Source organism: Cebus imitator, unplaced genomic scaffold (assembly GCF_001604975.1).
Source record: "Cebus imitator isolate Cc_AM_T3 unplaced genomic scaffold, Cebus_imitator-1.0 Scaffold229, whole genome shotgun sequence".
In the NCBI taxonomy this organism is placed as follows: domain Eukaryota; kingdom Metazoa; phylum Chordata; class Mammalia; order Primates; family Cebidae; genus Cebus; species Cebus imitator.
Genome location: NW_016107544.1, coordinates 2355700 through 2376650, shown reverse-complemented (window position 1 = coordinate 2376650; position 20951 = coordinate 2355700). Strand labels below are relative to the sequence as shown.

At 39.2% G+C, this 20951-nt stretch overlaps 1 protein-coding gene across 3 annotated transcripts; it reads right to left on the bottom strand.

The window, feature by feature from the left end:
• Nucleotides 1–178: 178 nt before the first annotated feature.
• On the bottom strand, nucleotides 179–20648 carry PRKAR1A (protein kinase cAMP-dependent type I regulatory subunit alpha). 3 transcript variants are annotated; one of them, XM_017497354.2, is made up of 11 exons: nucleotides 20531–20648; nucleotides 17090–17272; nucleotides 10295–10465; nucleotides 9399–9490; nucleotides 9141–9202; nucleotides 8278–8324; nucleotides 7001–7159; nucleotides 5054–5114; nucleotides 3956–4077; nucleotides 2979–3060; nucleotides 179–2638 (listed from the first exon to the last, which is right to left on the bottom strand). In XM_017497354.2, the coding sequence occupies exons 2-11, from the start codon at nucleotides 17264–17266 to the stop codon at nucleotides 2466–2468; spliced, it is 1146 nt and encodes a 381-aa protein (XP_017352843.1). In that variant the 5' UTR covers nucleotides 17267–17272; nucleotides 20531–20648; the 3' UTR covers nucleotides 179–2465. The 3 variants fall into 3 exon arrangements, with proteins under 3 accessions (XP_017352843.1, XP_017352844.1, XP_017352842.1); XM_017497355.2 differs by lacking the exon at nucleotides 20531–20648 and adding an exon at nucleotides 20087–20292; XM_017497353.2 differs by lacking the exon at nucleotides 20531–20648 and adding an exon at nucleotides 20118–20292.
• Between the last annotated feature and the right edge of the window lie 303 nt (nucleotides 20649–20951).

Genomic DNA, 20951 nt, shown 5'->3' with positions numbered 1-20951 from the left:
CAAGATTTTGAGATCCCCTCTTCGACAAACTGAAAAGCACTGAAAATAAACATAACTCTTTCAAAACACTGATCCCATAATTCACCTTCCCTTTTTATTTTTGCCCACCGGAGTAGACTTGTGGGGAAGGACAGAGAGAGGAAAGACGGAAAGGAGAAAGGGAAGAAAAACTGATTCATTTAAGAATTTAAATTATTTCATCTCTTTTTATTACTTGACCTACCATTAAGACAATCTAAAACAAAAAGAGTATATTAGCACACATGGTATAATCAGACTGGTAATCAGGGAACAATACAAAACGGTCCTTTGGCCATCTATACTTTCTAGAGCAGTAAATCTCATAAATTCACTTACCAAGCCCAGAAATAATGACTTTTAAAGCTCTGAATAACTAAGACAAATTATGCCAATTGTGATTTCTCACATATACTTAGATTACACAAAGATAAAGCTTTAGATGTGATCATTGTTTAATGTAGACTTATCTTTAACTTTTTTAATTAAAAACTACGGCAAGCCAAATGATCAAAGAGTAAAACTCATTTAGAAAGCATTATATGTGTCTAAATATACATGAGCATGATTATATACACACATGAAACTGCAATTTTATGGCATTCTAAATAATTCATTTAAGTACATTTTGGCATTTAAACAAAGATCAAATCAAGCTTTATGCTTATAAGAACATAATTTTTATTTTTAATTTTTTAAATGTAAAAAGGTAGCTAAACACAAAGTACAGATCAGAAAACCCTCATTTAATATAGATTTTGGAAATTAAAAAATTTGTAACACGGTGGCTTTCTTACCCACCCTAAAATGTAAATAAAACCTCTTCCCCAGATTTGTACTTCACACTTGGTAACAACCTAAAAGTTTTTCAAATCTATGAAAAAAAATCTACCCAACCAATTTAAATTACCTGGGAAAGGGCAGGAGAAGAGATCAATAATCAGAGTCAGTTGCACACAGATGGAAAAATGCTTGCAGTCACTCCCAAACATAACCCTACATTACCTTATATATAAATCACAATGAAAATAAAAGTGCCTACATTACAGAACTGTGAAATTTTGTTTAAAAAAATAGTAAAAATAAACTGTTGGGTATCATTGGAATAATGTAACACATAAGGCTGGAAAATACTGAAAAATACAGTTAAGACTCAATACACAAGTTTNAAAAAAAAAAAAAAAAAGAAAAGAAAAGAAAGAAAAGTTTGCCAGAGAAATAAATGCTAGATAGGAAAGCAGGACTTTCAGCAGGATAGCCTTTTAGGCCAATGTGAAACAACACAGACACATTATACCCTACCATCAACCCACCAGAAATTGTAGCTGAAATAAAAAGGAAGGAAAAAAAGACTAAACCAAAGTAAAAAAACTTCTTCCAAAATCTCATGCCCCAGTGAATTTCACTGGGAAAATTCCCGACACTGAATTTTGTCCTCCTGGCATTTCTCCCTGTAGCAGCATCACCTGTTTCTCTGTTAGGACATTTGCTCCATCTGTATCTAGTCACAGCAAATCCAATCTCCTGGAATCAGTTTAATGAGCATAGGAGATTACACTGAAGGACATACTTTAACCAAAGCTCTAAATTAATAACCAAGGTTGTAGACCTCAGATTCTTATTCTCAATTCAGCATCTGATCAATATTTGGCACTAGCTGGATAAAGGTCTAATCCAAACTTGTAAGCCGAGGCAGATGTAGCCGAACACTAACCCAGTATTTATAGTCTGTGATTTAGTTTCAAACTTAAAAGGCAGGTATAGATAGCCACACCTAAAAGTATTTCAGAATTGGAGAAGAAACATTAATAACAAGATATAAATAAAACCAGGCAGATTAGCTTGGCAAACAAAAATTCTGGTTAAAAATGAAAAAAAAAAATTGAACCAATCATAACCCACTGATTAGCAAAAATGGGCATTTTTGCACCCTTAAATTAGTTTAATTACAGGCAGATGTCTTTCTACTATACTAAGATTTTCTATATCCATTTTCCCTAATCTTTAGAGCTTAATGAGAAACCATTTATTCTACAAATACAGCATATATGGCCACAGTCTATGCTTATAAGTGGAAAATTACGTCACTTAAAAAAAAAATCTTGCACTATTACATCATTACTCTATGGTAATTCAATAGGTGCTGGGATCTGCCCTCACCAAAAAGCATGGCACTCACTGCCCAGGTTGAATACTAACACTGCACAAAGAGAAGCAGTAACAGCAAAGTCTCCATAGTACTCTTTCTATTTATTTAACTGTGTATGAGCATTTAGTTAATGCTCCAAATTGAAAATGGTGCAATAAAAGCAACTTTCAATATATAAACAGACAGGAAGCTGCGATGCCAGTGGCCACTTGGCGCTGCAAGTAGGGAAAATAAAGCAGTCTGCATGAGTGAAGCATGGATTGGGGAGAGGAGAAAAGGGAGGCACAGGAGGCAGATTTCAGACAGACAGTGACACAAAACTGTTGTACTGCTGGATGTTTCGTTTGAGGATGTCTGAGCATGGGCCAAGAACACGTTCAAATCTAGGTCGGTCCAGCTTAACGCACTTCAAGGGGCCACGAGCAACAACTGTGGCAGCACGAGGACGATTCATCAGTAGTGCGATTTCACCTGGAGAAAGGAAACGAGGAAGGGTAAGGACAGGCTAACTGCTATGAAAAACATTTCCTTAAAGCAGTGCACTTCTAAGAACAATTATTTATTTCTCTAATAACTTAGTACAGGGCACACTACATCTACACTTAAAAAACAAACTAGTAGATATGAGACAATCAATAATTTCATTAACTGAGTAAAGATCAAAAATCTTACACTGTATCTCTCAGAGCCAAAAGACACTGCAATTAAAAAATAAAATTGAGGAGAAGACAAGATTATGGAAGACTACAATATCTCACTAAGAGGTGATTTAAAGAAACCATGTATTTATTGTGAGGGAATTCATACATACCAAAATAATCAGAAGGCCCCAATCTTCCCACTTCAACAAACTCTTCATTTTCTGACCGACGTTGTAGCACAGCAGCTGACCCCTACAATAAAACCACCAAAAAGCTAAACAAACACCTCTCAAACCCAAGGTGGCATCTTAAACATCTTATGCAATTTTAGCTACCTTGCAAAAATGGGGAGGGGGGGAGCAATTCAGTGGTCCTTTCAACTTATGTGCGCATGAGATAAAAAAATAACTTTAAAGTTAGTCACCACATGAGCTTCAATTTCTATTTTACCAGCATCTCCTGCTAGCAAGGTTCTTCTTATTAAGGTGCTTAAAGGTTGCAGACTTGGGTTAGCAAACTGTACAGGAAGGGCTAAATCCAAGCTCGCTGTCTCTTTTGCAAATAAAACTTTATTGGAATACCACATCCATTCATTTACATATTATTTGTGGCTGCTTTTGCACTATGGCAATGGGTCCACAAAGCTTAACTTACCACCTGGCCCTTTACAGTTTCCTGACCCCTGGTTTAAATAAAATCAATTAGCAACTATGGAGCCACATTCATAGAAATCTGTCATGTGGATCTGCTTGGCAAGGAAGAGTATCTGCTATACACTTTCATGGAATGTGGAGATAAAAAAATACAGGAATTTTTCAAATTTAAATAATTACCTTTAATCCTTATTTGCCAAATAGCCCAAATACTTGCATTTTAACAAGGATAGTACAGAATCAACACAATATGTTAAATGGTTTTCAGAATTTGGCTATTCATGTCTAGGGTCCTTCAAGAATTCTGACTCAAACTCATTTAAAAATGTAGTGACCTAGCAGAAAACCAAACAACAGCATTTCAAACTAAAAGATAATTTAAAAATAAAATTGTCAGGTATTCTTAAAAACTAAAGCTGTAATTCAGAATTAGCCCACTCTTTCCCTCTTAAGAGTGTACAACTTTTTAAAGTATCAAATTCCAAGTTCTTTACCTCCAAAATAATGAAGAATTCATCCCCCGGTTCTCCCTGCACCACAATCTTCTGCCCATCTTCAAACTGCACTGGTTCCAATGCATCAGCTACTGTAAGACGTTCCCACTTGTCCAGAGACTCTAAAAGACAAGAATCAAAAGAATTGCTCTGTATTATTTGGTGCCATTATAAAGGTAAAAAGAAAGTATAAAGAGATTCAACCAAACAGCCATGTCCATTCAACATTCTAGTAGTGTCTCGGATTAAACATGTTACCTGTCTTCAATTACCTCTAGTCTGAGCAGGATTCTCATATTACCTGCAGATAGCCCTTAGATCCTTACTTCAATAGTAGCCCGGTGGCCAGGTTAATTTATACCAACTGTACCCAATGGCAAAGGAGTAAGAAAATGTAATCATTAAGTATTCCTGAAGACTGCCATCAGTGCAAATCAAACCTACAACTACAATACTCAAATGTCATACAGTTTCCCATCCATAGCATTCCAAAGTTTCGTCGAAATAATTTAATCTACTTAAATCCTCAGTTTACTTTATGAAACAAGAACTAGAAAATAACTTTTATTCCCAAAGGCCAAACTAAGATCCAAACACAAAGTAAATGTAACCAATTCAAAGAAAAGACAAATGGGGTGGGAGGGGCAGTCAATTAACTGTAAGAAACAATGGGAAGCTTGTTACCTTATAAAAATCCCCATTCCCACTTCGTGAAGAACAGGTGCTAACAACACCTCCAAGTCCACATAACGAAATACACAAAAGAATATCTTCAATTAATCTGCTTTACTCTAAGTTTCAACAAACTTCTGGCATGTTTTCAGAGGATGCCAGCAAATGACACCTCATCTTTCCACAGAGGAAACGTATTCTTCAAAGTACTCACTTTTCTGAACCAATCAACTCAATGATAGAACAAGAGAGACAAAAGTCAGAGAGAAAATAACTGAATGTCCACAGTCTGAAGGACTTTCAGCCCTTCCTTCTCTTAAGGGGGAAGGAGTAGCAATGATACTTTCAGAAGGCTTTTCCCAAGTCCAACCAATTCTAATTCAGGGGTATTTCATATACTAGCAGTCAACACACTTTACAACTCACCTAAAATAGAGACTTTACTAAGGAATTCCTCATACATCTTCCGCTTTCTCAGTGTGCTTCCCTAAAAATAAAAACAAAAGTGATATTCCCAAGACGTGCAATTATCACCACATAATACTATGGAATAAATATTAAGTTTCATATAGATTTTAAAACCAGAAAGTCAAAGCTTGTTACTGCTTTTTGTTAATGAAGAAAACTTAATTTTAACTAGTTCGTTTTTATTTTACAGGTAATCAATGATATAAAATGACATTCTTGTGATTTATATTTTCTGCCAATATTATGGCCAATTCCCAGCATTTGTAACCAGTATGGAGACATATTTCACAAAGCATTTCCCAACTTCCAAATACAGTAGAAATACCGGTTTATGCCTGAGTGTATCACCCAAGATATTTTCCCACACACTTTATACCAATGCAGTTTCCATGTTTACTCTCAAATTGATTTTGCGCCACTGCCAACTCAATTTATCTCTGAAAATATTTTCTCACAAAATTGATCTAGGTCTTCCTTTATATCCCATTAATCCTAGTGTTCTTCCTGTTCAACACTGATATTTAGATGCAGATTCCTCCAATAGTTTTGGCTTCTTACCTATAAAACTGACATTTCTTTATTCTTAAAAAAAGGACCATACCCTCCCCTACCCAGATATATAGATACTTCACCCCATATCTACAGTCCCTAATTCCTGTCCACAAAGCCAATGCACCGTGAGGCCCTAACTACCTTTCAGGCCCACTATGAGAAAGTAAAATATTTTATTTCAAACCAATAGTTCTAGGTCCTACTCTTCTTTGGCAATGAGATAAAGCTGTAAACACTCTACATTTCCTTTTCCTAACAGTATTCCTGCAGAGGAAATCAGAACTGTACGGTCAATTTCTTATTTAGTATGCTGTCACATCACTTCAAAACCAATCTTTCTAAAATTTAGACTTATCTTTGCCATAAGTTTTTTTTTTTTTCCCCCCCTAAGCTCAGGGGTACATGTGTAGGTTATATAGATAAACTGGGTGTCACAGGGATTTGGTGTTCAGGTAATTTTGTCACCTAGGTAATAAGCAAAGTACACAAGAGGTATTTTTCCTGATCTTCTCCCTCTTCCCACACTCCACCCTCAAGTAGGCCCCAGTGTCTGTTGTTCCTCATCTAGTATCTATTTGTTCACATTGTTTAGCTCCCACTTGTGAGAACACGTGGTTTGGTTTTCTGTTCCTGTGTTATTTTGCTTAGAAAAATAGTCTCTAGTTCTATCTGTGTTGCTGCAAAGGATAAGACTGTCTATCTAACCTAATATATATATATATGTATATATATATATATATCCATCCCAAATGCAGAAAAATTTCAAAGTACATCAGACTGTACATTTTCAAATGGTCAGATGGACATTGCACAAATTTAAGAAAACAATTCAAAATGACCAATGCATTGGCTGGGACTTAAACATCCAAAGCTATTCTATAAATTTATCACAAAGTTCTCCAAAAGTCTGACTGTATCACCAGAATGTTCCAATTACTTTGTTTATTCCTTTAACAAGCGGGGACGAGACATACATATGCATTACTGATAACCCACTTTCACAGGTTAGGGAAGCTGATTATGTCTGAATGGCCCCAAATAACTTTAGGCACTTAAAAGCAGCACCTATCAGGCTACCTGTTATGGGTAAAATTAGGTAAATTTAGAAGTGCCTACCAGCAAATGGATAGATTTCCAAACATGAGCAGACCGGCACATATACACCAGATCTTGTTTCCCAAGCTTTTGTTCTAAAATATGTCTAAAATGGCATCATGAATAATGCTAAGCTGGGCTTAATGCAAAGTATTTTCTCATTATAAGAAATATTCTCATCTTAATTTGGTAACACTCAAACATGAGTTATACAGGTGAGAATTCTAAATCACACTCTCCAACACTGTGGTCTCTTACCATGAGGATTCTTCTGTAGCTGTCTCGGTCGATGCCCCACAATTTCACATTTGTCTTTGCCTTGACAGTGGCTGCTCTAGGTGTTCCATAAATCAAAGCAAGTTCTCCAAAGCTCCCTCCTTCCCCAACACTGGTTGCCCATTCATTGTTGACATAGACCTAAAGTGCAAGTGACAGCAAAAAAGTTTTTTTCTAGATACACAAACACATAAATGTTAAAAACCCTCAAAGCTTTTTAAAAGATCACAATTTTGAACTTTGTTTTAAAAAACAGAATATATTATGTTTTCAGTATCCATCAGAGAATAATAATTGATTTCTGATGGGTTAAATAAGTGTCTCTATAATTTACCTGATTTAATTATCTGGTAAGAAAAAAGCACTCTGTAAGGATGTTGGCTCAGGGAAAAAGGTTGGCTCAGCACTAATACCAGTCATATATATTTAGAGAACTATGCTGAGCACTATGCTAAGCATTTTACTTGCATTTCCTGATAATAAATTTCCTAATAATCCTAAAAAAATCAATGCTATTAGTGTCCCCATTTCATTTGTGAATAAGAAACCTCTATTAGGCCAGGAGCAGTGGCTCATGTCTGTAATCTCAGCACTTTGGGAGGCCAAGGAGGGGGATATCACATGGTCAGGAGTTTGAGACAAGCCTGGCCAACATGGTGGAACCCCATCTCTACTAAAAATACAAAACTTAGCCAGGTGTCATGGCAGGCACCTGTAATCCCAGCTACTTGGGAGGCTGAGGGAGGAGAATTGCTTGAACCTGGAAGGCAGAGGTTGCAGTGAGCCAAGATAACACCACTGCACTCTAGCCCAGGTGACAGAGCAAGACTCCGTCAAAAAAAAAAAAAAAAGCTGTATTAAGTCTGCTAGCTAATGGCTGGGTCTACTCTCTTTATTTTTTTTATTTTTATTTTTTTTAAGACATGAGGTCTCACTTTGTTGCCCAGGCTGGTCTTGAACTCCTGGGCTTAAGCAATCCTCTTGCCTTGATCTCCTGAAGTGCTAGTATTATAGGCATGGGCCACTGAGCCCAGCTACACACACTTCTTAACCACTGCTCCAGCAAAAGTTCTGAACAAAAAATTTACTTTAAAAAGTTTCTCTGTGTCATAAAAATACTTGGCAAAGGGTATGAATAAAATCTGACATACAAGGGATATAATGATTCTTCCAAAACCCTATTCTTATTGCTCAGAAGCAATAAAAATCAATACACTGGCTTTTAAGATCAACATATCTTTGATATTATTAAATCTTACATCCATCTCTCCTTGATCAATCACATAGAAGTTATCTCCTTCATCACCTAAAAGAGGGTAAAAAAGTTAGGAGCATATTACAAATTAAAGAAACAAACTATCAAAATTTAAAAAAATAATAAACTTGTTTTATAGTGGTACTGTGAGAGAAGAGTGTGTTACAAACTAACAATCTCTCAGGGGAAAGAAAGGCAATATATTTTAAAAGTCATGGAACTAATCAAATTTTTTTTAGTCATCTCATGGTGAAGAATACCTCTGAGAAGATGTTTAAGAGCATATGTGTACAAAGTTATTAACTGCTATGCCATCTATAACAAGGACATTAGAAACAACACAAATAGTTAAGAGCAAATTATCAGGTTGCCACAAAATGGGAATATATAACAACTCATAAAACATCAAGAATAAGAAAATAGAAAGAGGAAGATAGTCAAAAAGATCCAGGTTAGTCTATGCAGGCAAAAGAAAGAATCTATAGAAAACCTAGAACCTTTTTAATAGGACTATACAATGAAGAATGTAGGTGTTTCTTACTTTAAAAGTGATTAATGATCAATATAAAGGACAAGAGAGATATATATGATTCTGAAATTCTATACAACATTCAAAATAAAAAATGTAGACATTTCCTTTAATTATAAACAAAACGGTATCAAAAATATCAGTTCCCAATGAAGTGTTCTTTTCAGCTCAGAAAAATTTTAATTTAAAAGAAGGAAGTAGAAAAATCCAATCGTGTAACAGAAAAAAAAAGTGGTTGGATCAAAGAAGAAAACAAATTTCAATAAAACAAAACCAAAAAAATCCTCCAGTCTTGCCTCCTCTCCCATAACAATACTGCATGCTACAGAAGCCCTTACCTTGCTGAATAACAGTCTCTCCTGCAATAAAGGAGACTGGAAACATGGCATCAAAAATATCACTGGAAGAGAGAGAAGGCCTCAAGTTACATTTCACATGCCTCATCCATGAATTTCAAACATTAAGCTTAGAATTAAAGACCTCTGAATGTCATCTGGTGAACAATAATTAAGAGCCCTAAAATTGCAACAAGTGTTGAAAATAATTTGGGATCACACGCTTACTGGAAAAACAGTGTAAGAAAGAGCCTGTCCTACCTTCTCTCATTATCATCAAGATGTGAGAACAGCACGTTCTTTTCAATAGCTTTGGCTAAAGCAGCCATTGTCTTGTAATCTTTTGGTATAACCTAGAAAAGAATTGAAGGTCAAATGACAATTCCATAAACCAAAAACATTTCATGTTTGTAATCTGCTTTTCAATTAAATGTCAAACCACATTATGGTATTTAAACAAGACTGCTTTGAGTTAAATATTTTCACTATAACACACTTGTACTATCTTTGATCCATAAAATACTCAACAAATATTGACTAATTAATCCCCTTGCCTACAGCCAGGCCTAAATATAAAGTCTGGTACTTGGTTCCCCGTTCACAACTAAAGAAACAAACCAAACACCTTGACCAAGGTCATTATTCTGTGGCAAAACTAAGTATTTTATAATAATTAGTCATTTTTAAATCTGTGATCTATTAGTTTCACAAGCCTCAAGTGCCAGGACAATGCTGGTCCCCTTAAGGCTAATAGCCTAACTCAAAATAGCAGTCTAGCTCTAAGGAAGAGGAGAACATAGGACAAATGAGGCTCACAGAATAAAATGTTAAAAGCTACAACATGACTTACAGGATAGCAAAAAATGGACACCATGATTCAAGAGAAAAAGAAATAATGCCCGCCTCTTCTACCGTAAAACAACAGCAAGGAAATAACAAACCCCAAAATGCAATTATTCACTAGTTTATAAACATAATTAGTTATTTCCTCTGACAGCATGCTATTACAGAAACCTGTTTTCCAGTAACCAAGAACTATACAGGATGGATGAAGTTCCATCTTGTTTTGTATTTTACAATTCATTCATCAAAGGACACTAGATGACCACCAAGTGGGTCCCAAGAGCATCTCCCCGATGTTCAAATATCAAAACTACCTTTCTAACATATGATGCGGCATCTTCCTCTGTATAGACCTCGGCGCTGATAGCACCTCGTCGCCTCCGACCTTTAACCACTGGGTTGGGTGGAGGAGGAGAGATTTCATCCTCCCTTGAGTCTGTACGAGTGCCTGCTTTCTGCAGGTTCTGAATCTGTTTTGCCTCCTCCTGAAAGAAATTATGAGTTTGCAAAATGAGATCCTTTAGAATGTAAAGCTGGTATTCTCATATTCCAATGATAGCCACATCTCAGTCACTTCCAATCTCTTCTCCCATTACCAGTGTATGTTAAGAGGAAAAGACTAATTCCTAAAGGGGAAAAAAAAGAGAGTGACATTTGAAAAGAAACACTCTCAAGAGAATTTACCTCAGATGATAACAGATGCTATACTTTATTAACGAGCAAAAGCCATGAATACAAGGACACATATATGTAACAAATTAGATATTCATTATATGTCTTGACAACAATGATTTGTGATGCACACAACAGTAACACAATGCAAGACAAAATCCTGAAAATGGGGGTTTTTTGATGCTACTGGAGACAGCAAGAGACCCTCCCAGCGAAAAGAAATGTTATCCAGGAAAAACAATTCAAGCACAACATAGTGATCCAAGAATGTCTAGATAACTGAGTTATTTCATTAACTGAATAAGCATTTTCTGGTTCTGCCATGCCAAGTCCTACGCTAGGCAACAGGAATATAAAAACAAACAGGAGAGGGTCCTGAGCCTGTCGATTTCACATTGCGGTCTGATTTCAAATAAAAACAAATAATGAAAGGATGTGATGATAACCATGAATTGAAATAAGATCCTGTCTATAATACTTCTCCCAGCAGAGCTAGGATCATTCTTCGTGATCAAGGTTTAAACTTGAAGTTAAAAGAAAAAAAAAGAGTTTACTTGCTTTTAAAAACTACTCATTGAATCAATTCATATTAAACATTCTTTTTTTTCACCTCTAGAGTCTTAAAAACAAAATCCTCTCAGATCTATACTAAAGAATTCGTTGTTATGCCTGAAGGAAAGGGAAAAAATAAAAATGTGTTACCTTCTACTTTCTCATTCATTTGACCCATTAGTTCCTTTTATATATAAATTTGTCTGTAAGTGCCCATATATTAATCTCCAGGACACTGGTAGCATTCAAGAAAAGCAATGGCGTGGGAGAGAGCCCTCTCATTATTATGCCCTTTTGTACCTGTACAACTTTGAAATATGTGAATATGTAATCTACTTTTTAAAATACGGTTTTTAGAAAATTCATTTCATGTTAATTCTGGTTGTCCAGTAAGGTTTCCCATTTCATATTAACACAGAACTATAAAACTCAAGTCTCCCACAAGTTTAAAGTTTAAGAGTATATGACTGGGTACAGTGGCTCACACCTATAATCCCAACACTTTGGGAGGAAGAAGGGGGCAGATCACTTGAGCCCAGGAGTTTGAGACCCACCTGGGCAACATTATGAAAAAAAAAAAAAAAAAAAAAACATAAAAATTAGTTGGGCATGGTGGCAAGCACCTGTAATCCCACCTGAGCCCAGAAGGTAAAGACTACAGTGAGCCATGATAGCACCACTGCACTCAGGTCTGGACAACAGAGTGACATCCTGTCTCAAAAAAGTAAAACACACACACACACACACACACACACACACACACACACACAGTTTAAGAATATAAATAAAAACACAAATTTTTTCCCCGAGATTTGTCACTGACATTTCACAAAAATTTCAAGGAAAAATTTCACAAATAACATCTCATTTGGGACTGTATTCTACTTCACTGAATTTTTAAGATTTTGAAGTAACAACACCATTTTGATTTTAGCATTGTCTCATGGATTCTAGCGAGTCTTTTCAAAACAGCAATCTGAATATAACCTGACGACTCAGAGCCATTACTCAGATCATCTATCAGTTTTCTAGCGTATACTACATTTTTATATCCTTTCTCTTGCTGTTGTCATCCTTCTGTCAGTCTCCTTCCTCCTCAGCTCTTTTTTAAGTGAAGTGATAAATAACCTAAATACCTTGACTTGATCATGACACATTCTATGCATGTAATAAAATATTACATGTACTCCATAAAAACATACAAATGTTATGTATCAATACAAATTAAAAATTAGAAAAAACCTCCCAGTTTACTTACTGGTTAATGATGCTCTTGACTCTGAAGTTCAAGTTCTGTGTCCACTACTGACTATGTTTTCATGATTATTTGTTCCCTCCCTGTTTCTGTCAGTCTTCCCTTGTGGGTAAAGCACACTTCCCACCCCAGTGACTTAGGCTTGGCTACAGGACTTGCTCTGGCCATGGAATGTAAGTGGACATGCCATACCATGCTTGCCTGTGTGGTTTGGCTCTGTCCACCTTGAGCTTCTGCCCTCCCTCTGCTTTGAGAACAGCATGCCCTATATAGGGCTGCTCCTTCTGCTCAGACCCAGAACAAGATATGTGGTGTCAAGAACACAAGACAGGCTAAGCTGCACATGACTGGTCTGTGTAGTAACCATTGAAATTTAGGGGTTATATGTTGCTCCAGCAAAAGCTGACGACTACAGTGTATGACCACAGCCACGTTACTTACTTTCTCTCAGTTCTACCTGCTATGTCTGTAAAATGCTGATCATCACCTACCTCATACATTTGAAATAACAAGGATGTATTTATATAAAGTGCTTCACATAATACCTGACACAGCAGACACAAGGTCACAGTTATTATTTAAGGTTCTAATAAACATAAGAGTAAAAGAAGACTCAAATTCCAGATAACTGAATTAAAACGCAGAAGCTTTCAAAAGACCAACTGTCAGAGTTTTTGGTACATTTCTTATAGTGTAGTTGAAGGTAACAGAAACACAGCCCCCTGGTAATGAAGAAGGTGATGAAAATGTGACTGTATTTTCAGACTGATATGGTTTGGCTGTGTCCCACCGAAATCTCATCTTGTAGTTCCCATAATCCCCATGTGACATGGGAGGGGCCTGGTGGGAGGTAATTTAATCACAGGAGTGGTTACCTCCATGCTGTTCTCATGATAGTGAGTTTTCTTGAGTTCTCTGATGGTTTTGAGGGGCTTTTCCCCCTTTTGCTTGACGCTTCCCCTTGCTGCTGCCATGGATTCATGTGTTTGCTTCCCCTTCTGCCTTGATTGTATTTCCTAAGGCCTCCCCAACCATGCAGAACTGTGAGTCAAACTGCTTTCCTTTATAAATTACCCAGTCTTGGGTATGTCTTTATTAGGAGCATGAGAACAGACTAATACAGTAAACTGGTACCACAGAGAGTGGGGTGTTGCTATAAGGTTACCCAAAAATGTGGAAACAACTTTGGAACTGGGTAACAGGAAGAGGCTAGAACAGCTTGGAGGGCTCAGAAGACAGAAAGATGTGGGAGAGTTTGGAACTTCCTAGAAACTAGAAGGGTTCAGAAGACAGGAAGATGTGGGAAAGGTTGGAACTTCTAGAGACCTGTATGGCTTTGACCAAAATGCTGATACTGATATGGACAATGAAGTCCAGGCTAAGGTGGTCTCAGATGGAGATGAGGAACTTGCTGAGGACTGGAGTAAAGGTGACTCTTGCTATGCAGGGACTGGCAGCATTTTGGCCCTTCCCTAGAGATCTGTGGAACTTTTAACTTGAGAGAGATAATCTGGGGTATCTGGCAGAAGAAATTTCTAAGCAGCAAAGCATTCAAGAGGAAGCAGAGCATAGACGTTTGGAAAATTTGCAGGCTGACAATCCAACAGAAAAGAAAACCTCATTTTCTAGGCAGAAATTCAAGCCTGCTGCAGAAATTTATGTAAGTAATGAGGAGCCAAATGTTAATCGCCAAGACAATGGGGAAATGTCTCCAGGGCAAGTCAGAGACCTTCAGGACAGCCCCTCCCATCACAGGCCCAGAGGCCTAGGAGGGAAAAATGGTTTCCCAGACCATGCTCAGGGACTCCTGTACTATGCAGCCTCAGGACATGGTACCCTGCATCCCAGATGCTTCAGCTCCAGTCTTGGCTAAAATGGCCCAAGGTATAGCTCTGGCTATTGCTTGAGAGGGTGCAAGCCCCAAGCCTTGGCAGCTTACACATGGTGCTGGGCCTGTGGGTGCACACAAGTCAAGAACTGAGGTTTGGGAACCTCCGCCTAGATTTCAGAGGATGTATGGATGGATGTCCAGGCAGAACTCTGCTACAGAGGCGTGGCCCTCAACCTCTGCTAGGGCAGTGCAGAAGGGAAATGTGGAGTTGGTGCCCCTACACAAGAGTCTCCACTGGGGCATTGCCTAACGAAGCTTGAGAAGAGGGCCACCATCCTCCAGATTCCATAATGTTAGATCCACCAACAGCTTGCACCACACACCTGGAAAAGCTACAGACACTCAATGGCAGCCCATGGAAGCAGCCAGGAGGGTGACTGTGCCCTGCAAAGCCACAGGGGTGGAGCTGCTCAAAGCATAGGAGACCACCTCTTGCATCAGTGTGCCCTGGATATGAGACAAAGAGTCAATGGAGATCATTTTGGAACTTTAAGATTTAATTACTGCCTCGATGGATTTCAGATTTGCATGGGTTCTATAGCCCCTCTGTTTTGGCCAACTTCTCCCATTTGAAATGAGTGTATCTATCTAATGCCCCCAGGAAGTAACTAACTTGCTTTTGATTTTACAGGCTCATAGGTGAAAAGGACTTGCCTTGTCTCAGATGAAACTTTGGACTTGAAATTTTGAGTTAATGTTGGAATGAATTAAGACTTTGAGGGACTGGTGAAAAGACATGATTGTGTTTTCAAATGTGAAGATATAAGATTTGGGAGGCGCCGTGGTTGAATGATATGGTTTGGACGTGTCCACACATAAATCTCATCTTGAAGAGTAGTTCCCACTATCCCTATGTGTCGTGAAAGAGACCCCCTGGATGTAATTTAATCATGGTGGGGGGGGTTACCCTCATGCTGTTCTCGTGATAGTGAGTCCTCATGAGATCTGATGGTATTATAAGGGACTTTTCCTCATTTCACTCAGCACACCTCCTTGCTGTTGCCCTGTGAACAGGACGTGTTTGCTCTGCCTTCTGCCAAGACTGTTAAGTTTTCCAAGGCTCCCCAGCCATGCTGAATTGTGAGTCAATTACACCTCTTTCCTTTATAAATTACCCAGCCTCAGTATGTCTTTATTAGCAGCATGAGATAGGACTAATAGACTAATATACAAATTAACACTTAATAAATAAAACAATAACCTGTGAAAAAGTTGAAAATCTAGTTATCTAAAGGTGCAGGTATCTATATTCAGCCCTGGCTAAAGGAATATACACATGTCAACAAAGACCCTTAAATTACAGTAAAAAGTATGTTGAACTGTAACTTTAATTATTAAAAGGTAAAAAAACCAACACACGTTAAATCTAAAAATCCCATCTGCAAAGAAAGCATTTTAATAATTATTTATTGCTTTCCTACCTTTGTAGTTTTTAACAGTACTGTGGCAACTACAAGCTTTGAAACTAGCACCACACATTCAACACTCCCTATAAAAAGATACACGCTTAATGTCTCACCAACTTAATCCCCTCATTTGATGGTTTCTATTGATGTCCAAAGAAGAGGGATCACCTTACAGTGACCCATTTCAAAACCAGATCTCCAGGAACACACTTGACTTCAAAACAAGGTACATCTATGGCTTGGCTCTACAATATTTCCATTATCTGGAAATTGCATATATAAGAGAAAGCCAGAATATCTATTATAATTCCAAAACAGCAAAGCAACATTCACAATGACTAGTTGTTTTTTTTTTATTATTCTGATCATGGTACTAAACACAAATTTTAACAATCAGTTTTTAAAGAAAATAGTAGAATAACCTGATCACTGAGCTACCCAAATACTTTTTAAATCTTAGTACAGATTCTTTTACTAATAAACTATGCTGAAAAGAAACTGTAAAAACCAATGGAAAATAACACAAATATTTCTATTATACAATTAGATAATCATATATCAAAGAAATGTCCCTCAACTGATTCAAAATCATTTTGAACCACCTCAAAACTCCCACATCCACAAGAAAATCTGTAAGTTTATCCCACTGATTTACAGAAACAAATCACATAAACTATTCAAAACATTTGGTGATCCAGACATTTTAATTCATCATTTCTTGAGGGAAATGAATTGAAGCACTGCCCTTGATGTAAAATTATCATTTTACTTAGAAAATTAGAAAACCATATGCCACATATGTAGGTCACACTGGCCTACATACAAGGACAAAGAGCAGCAAAGAATAAAAACTGCTTTAATTTTTTTCAAGGGGAAACAAGTCCTGACCAATAATATGGAGTAAAATTTTTGAGGACCATCAATCTCACTATCTCTACAGTAATTCATCAGAGATATACTCTATATTAAAATGGACTTAATACAATTGAAACATTCTGATGCATCAGTCACAAGCTAGATTCAAATGTTTCATTATACTAGTTTTAAAAGTGGGATAAGATTTATTACCCTTACCTGCTTTGTTCAAAAAGGGAGAAGTATTAACTACTTTCAATTACTACAGAATTTCCTATTCATAGAACTGTTAGACTACTTTGATTAGTTTTATGCACCAATTTTAAAAGTTACAAAGAACTGTTTGGAAACCCTTCGTTACCCAAGTACAGTTAGCATACAGGTTCATTTTCTGATCAATTCTACTAATTAATAATTTTAGTTATTAAATGTAACAATGGTCACAATCATATCATCATCTCCCCACATTTATTTTTACCTTCTCCAACCTCTCAAAGTATTCCCTGAGGAATGCCATGGGTCTCTCAGGTCGAGCAGTGCACAACTGCACAATAGAATCTTTGAGCAGTGCTTGAATATTGTGCTTCTGGACGTAGAGCTCACATTCTCGAAGGCTGCGTGCCTCCTCGCTGGCGGCAATATTGCCACACTCCATGATTCTCTGAGAGAAAAAACACACATATGCTTGTATAAACTATAAAGCAAAATGCCAGTCTGGCATTTGACTTGCTACATTCGTTAGGCAACTGATTCATAGGGATTTTTTTCTATGTCGATTTTGTTTTTAAACAAGGAGGTGGGGACTAAGGAACAAAATATGTACAGAATTAGCATTATTCCAAGTAAATGTTTCATTTGGTTACTGCTGCAGGATCTGTGCTCTGTACACAGCAGTGGCAGTCAATAACCTCAGCTCCTGGGAGGAAGTATGAGCCACTATCCTCTGCAGAGGTGGGTGCTGAAGTCAGGCCCTTAAGGGAATTTCATTCAGTTCTCCCTTGCAAAAAAAATCATGATGATGTGGGAAGCATGTAAACGGTAAACAGGACAGAGAATTACAAGGGCACACAAGTCAACTCTAAGTGAAAGCAAGTAAGCACAACGAAGAACATCTGACATTCTCTACATGTAACTTCTATCCCATGGGAGTGTCCTAATGCCGCAGAGCAAACCACTGGAGTGAGGATCTGATTAACCAACTACTAGCGTAATCAAAATTTTTAAAAACACACAAGAAAATTCACATGAGTTTTAAAAGCAACCTTTTATTCCACAATCTGTTGCCAGATTCCAGCCCTAAATACTACTACACTAGCGGTAAAAGGAGAAAAATCTTTAGTTGGGGAGGGGAAAATCCTTACCAAGTAAACTGTAAAACATCTGGACAGAAAATTGTCAAAATGTTTTCTTCATCTGGACAGGAGAATGTTAAAACACCTAAGTTTCAAACTTGCATGAAGATTCAATAGATAAACTGCATTTATGAATTACATTTAATGGATAAATTGCATTTAATGGATTTTAGAGGATTCAAACTATGTCACCTTGATGTGAAGTTTAAAAAAAAAAAAAAAAAAACAGAGATAATAATGAGCAGCTAACCTTATCCTGAAATTAAAAAGTTTAGTAATTTAACAGCAGGGTCACATACTGTTTTCCTTCCAACTCCTAATTACTAAGCATTTAAGTTTAGAAGATATGAGTGTGTTCCCCTCCACTAAGCAACTGAATTCAATAATAATCAGACTTTTCCAATTATAATGCATTGCAAACTATTGAGAAGAAACTGTAAATTTAAAAGAATTTACAGAAAGAAATACCAGAGTAAAGAGCTATTCTAAAGTGCTACACTGTTACACATTTTGTTTTGACAACTTTCATCATAAAGGTCAATAACAAGTAGACTAACAGACCATGAGAAACTTTGTGGTTCCAAGATAGGCACATAAATTAGAAGCCATGGAAAAAGAATCATGCTGCTACTTTAGAAATAACCAGGCAAAAAAAGGCGCATTTACTTTATGACAGTTTTATACAAGCCACTTTTCCAGGTCAGGCAATCATATGATCTGAAAATCCACTTCAGTAGAATTGTCTGCATTTCAAATACTGGAGGCCACCAAGAATAATCATTATTCAGATCTTTCATGCTTCAAAACATTCGGTCATATTTCAAAAATATTTCAGTGATTAATCATTCTAAGATCAGGTCTTTGGCTGGTAGAGATGAGAGAACTAGGCCTAACGAGTGAAACTGTGTTGTTTGTTTGAAACAACTAACGTATTACAAAAACCAAAAACAGTACACGAACAGATATGTCCCAAGATTAATGCAGTCACCATGTAAATCCCTGAATAACCAAATTTCACAGCCTTAATATTTTTAATCGAGTTACCTGGATTAATTCTCTACGTGTACGTATTTTTAAGAGCCCAATAACCTAGCCTTCCTTCCCCACACACAATTATTTAACTGCTTGAAAACTTTCACCGCATTGTCTCTATGCAAAAAAAACCACTCAGATTATCACTTTTGAAAATTCAGTTGTGAGAAAATTGTTTCGAGAGAATTATATTCTGGGAAATAAAAACACTGAGAAATGGTTCCTGATTCAGACCGCACCCCCTTAGATCTGCCAAGTTATGACTTCCTTGGGGTCATCTTGAGGAAGTGTTTGCTTTTCTTGCTCCACTGAGAAGACGGGATCTCCTGGGAATCTCGCAAGGAGTAAGAGGATTGTCACCACATACTCTGAGCTGAAGGGGTTAACAAGTACCGCGTATTTTCGAGGAAGGGCAGGAAAATGTCCTTCACTTCACGTAGGCCACGGTCATGACCACAAAATGAAGAAGGGAAGCCGACACCTCAAACTACGCCAGTCTGAAGGCCACAGTGAGTGGTGGCGAGGAGGCCTCAGGGCGGAAAATCGGGAAAGGGGGGTGGGTGACAGTGAACAAAAGGAAATTCCGGGGTCCAACTAAGACCGTCGTGTAGAGGGGGGAAGATCACCCCGCTGTGGAGGGAAAAGGAGACTGCTAGCAATGACTAGGAGACAGAGTGGAGAGGAAAACTGCCGGCTTTCAAGAAGAGCCATCACCAGCTGGCGAAACGATGGCGGACCCCGGTAAAATAGAGCCGTTGTCCTTCAGGAAATGGGGGAGGGTGAGCGAGGAGGCCGCCGCGCGCGGGGGCGAAGGCGGCCGGAGAGGGCAGCGGAGGGCCCAAGGCCCCAGGCGCCGTGGGGTAGGGACAGCGCGAGCGAGCGGGGCGGCTGGGGATCCCCGCACCACAGAAGACGCCCAGACGGCCTTGGGGATGCAGACTCGGAGCCGGGGGCGTGAGGCCTGCGAGGAGGCGCCGGCCGGGCCTGGGAGGGGCAGGGGGGTGCGGCCGTCCCCCTGCAGATCGCTCCCCGTGACGCCATCTTGGATCGGACCAGCGCCCCCAAACGGGCGGCAAGGCGACAAAGCTCACCTCGCCTAAGCCCCCGGCCGACCCCACTCACCTGGGGACGGGCGGCGGCGGGCGGCGGCGGGCGCGAGGCTACGAGTGCGAGGCGGCGGCTTACAGAGCTCCCTTTGCGCTACGCTCCCAGTCCAGCTCCACTCTGCGATAGCGGCTAGGCGACGGCTCCACCGGAAACGACCTGGCCGCAGCCAATCAGCGTTCGGCTGCTGACGTCAATGCGCCTCGCTCTGGCCAGAGCCGTCGCCTTGGCAACCTTAAGGGCGCAGAGCCCCCAGTTCCTCCCCCGTCGCTAGTGGAAGAACCGTCACTCTGCAATTGTTCGCCTTCCGCCATTCTTTCCATCTTACTCGTCGCTTATCCACAGCACTTTCCTCACTCCGGCCTCTTCTCCTTTCTGTACTCTTCCTGGCCCATTTCTCTCCTTCTTCCTACTCACCTTCCCCTCCTTACCTGTCCCTTTCTGGGTGTCCAGTCGCCTCTGTTCTTCCTTCTGCTCTTCGCGAAGCTATCGTGCGCTTCCCTCTCGTCCCTCCTCTGTCCACCCCACTCTCTCTCCGGTCTCCCTCGACGCCTCCGCCTTTTCTCCCTCCTTTCCACCCCCTCCCCGGCCGACCCACGTGGGACGTCTCGGATGACTGGTGGGCGACTCCGCCCCACAGCCCCTGCAGGGTAGGACGCCGGGCAGGGGCGGGGAGATTCTGGCCGCTGGCAGCCCCCGGAGGAGGTGGCAGCCCCCGCGGATCTGCGGCAGCTGCGCCGCGGGGCCGAGCGCGGGCGGATGCCCGGGATGCGCTCTCCGGGCCGCGCATCCTGTGCCCGGCCAGCGCCGCCCTGGCCCCGGGCTCGGGCCCGTCATCCGGTCCAGGAAACC

Bases quoted from the DNA above. Each gene is read 5' to 3' on its own strand.
- PRKAR1A (XM_017497354.2), bottom strand. From the start codon at position 17,266: ATGGAGTGTGGCAATATTGCCGCCAGCGAGGAGGCACGCAGCCTTCGA. The intron at 7,160-8,277 runs GTAAGATTTAAT...CTTGCACTTTAG, and splicing joins TTGATCAAGGAGAGATGGAT to GTCTATGTCAACAATGAATG. The intron at 4,078-5,053 runs GTGAGTTGTAAA...CTTGTCTTTTAG, and splicing joins TAGTAAAGTCTCTATTTTAG to AGTCTCTGGACAAGTGGGAA.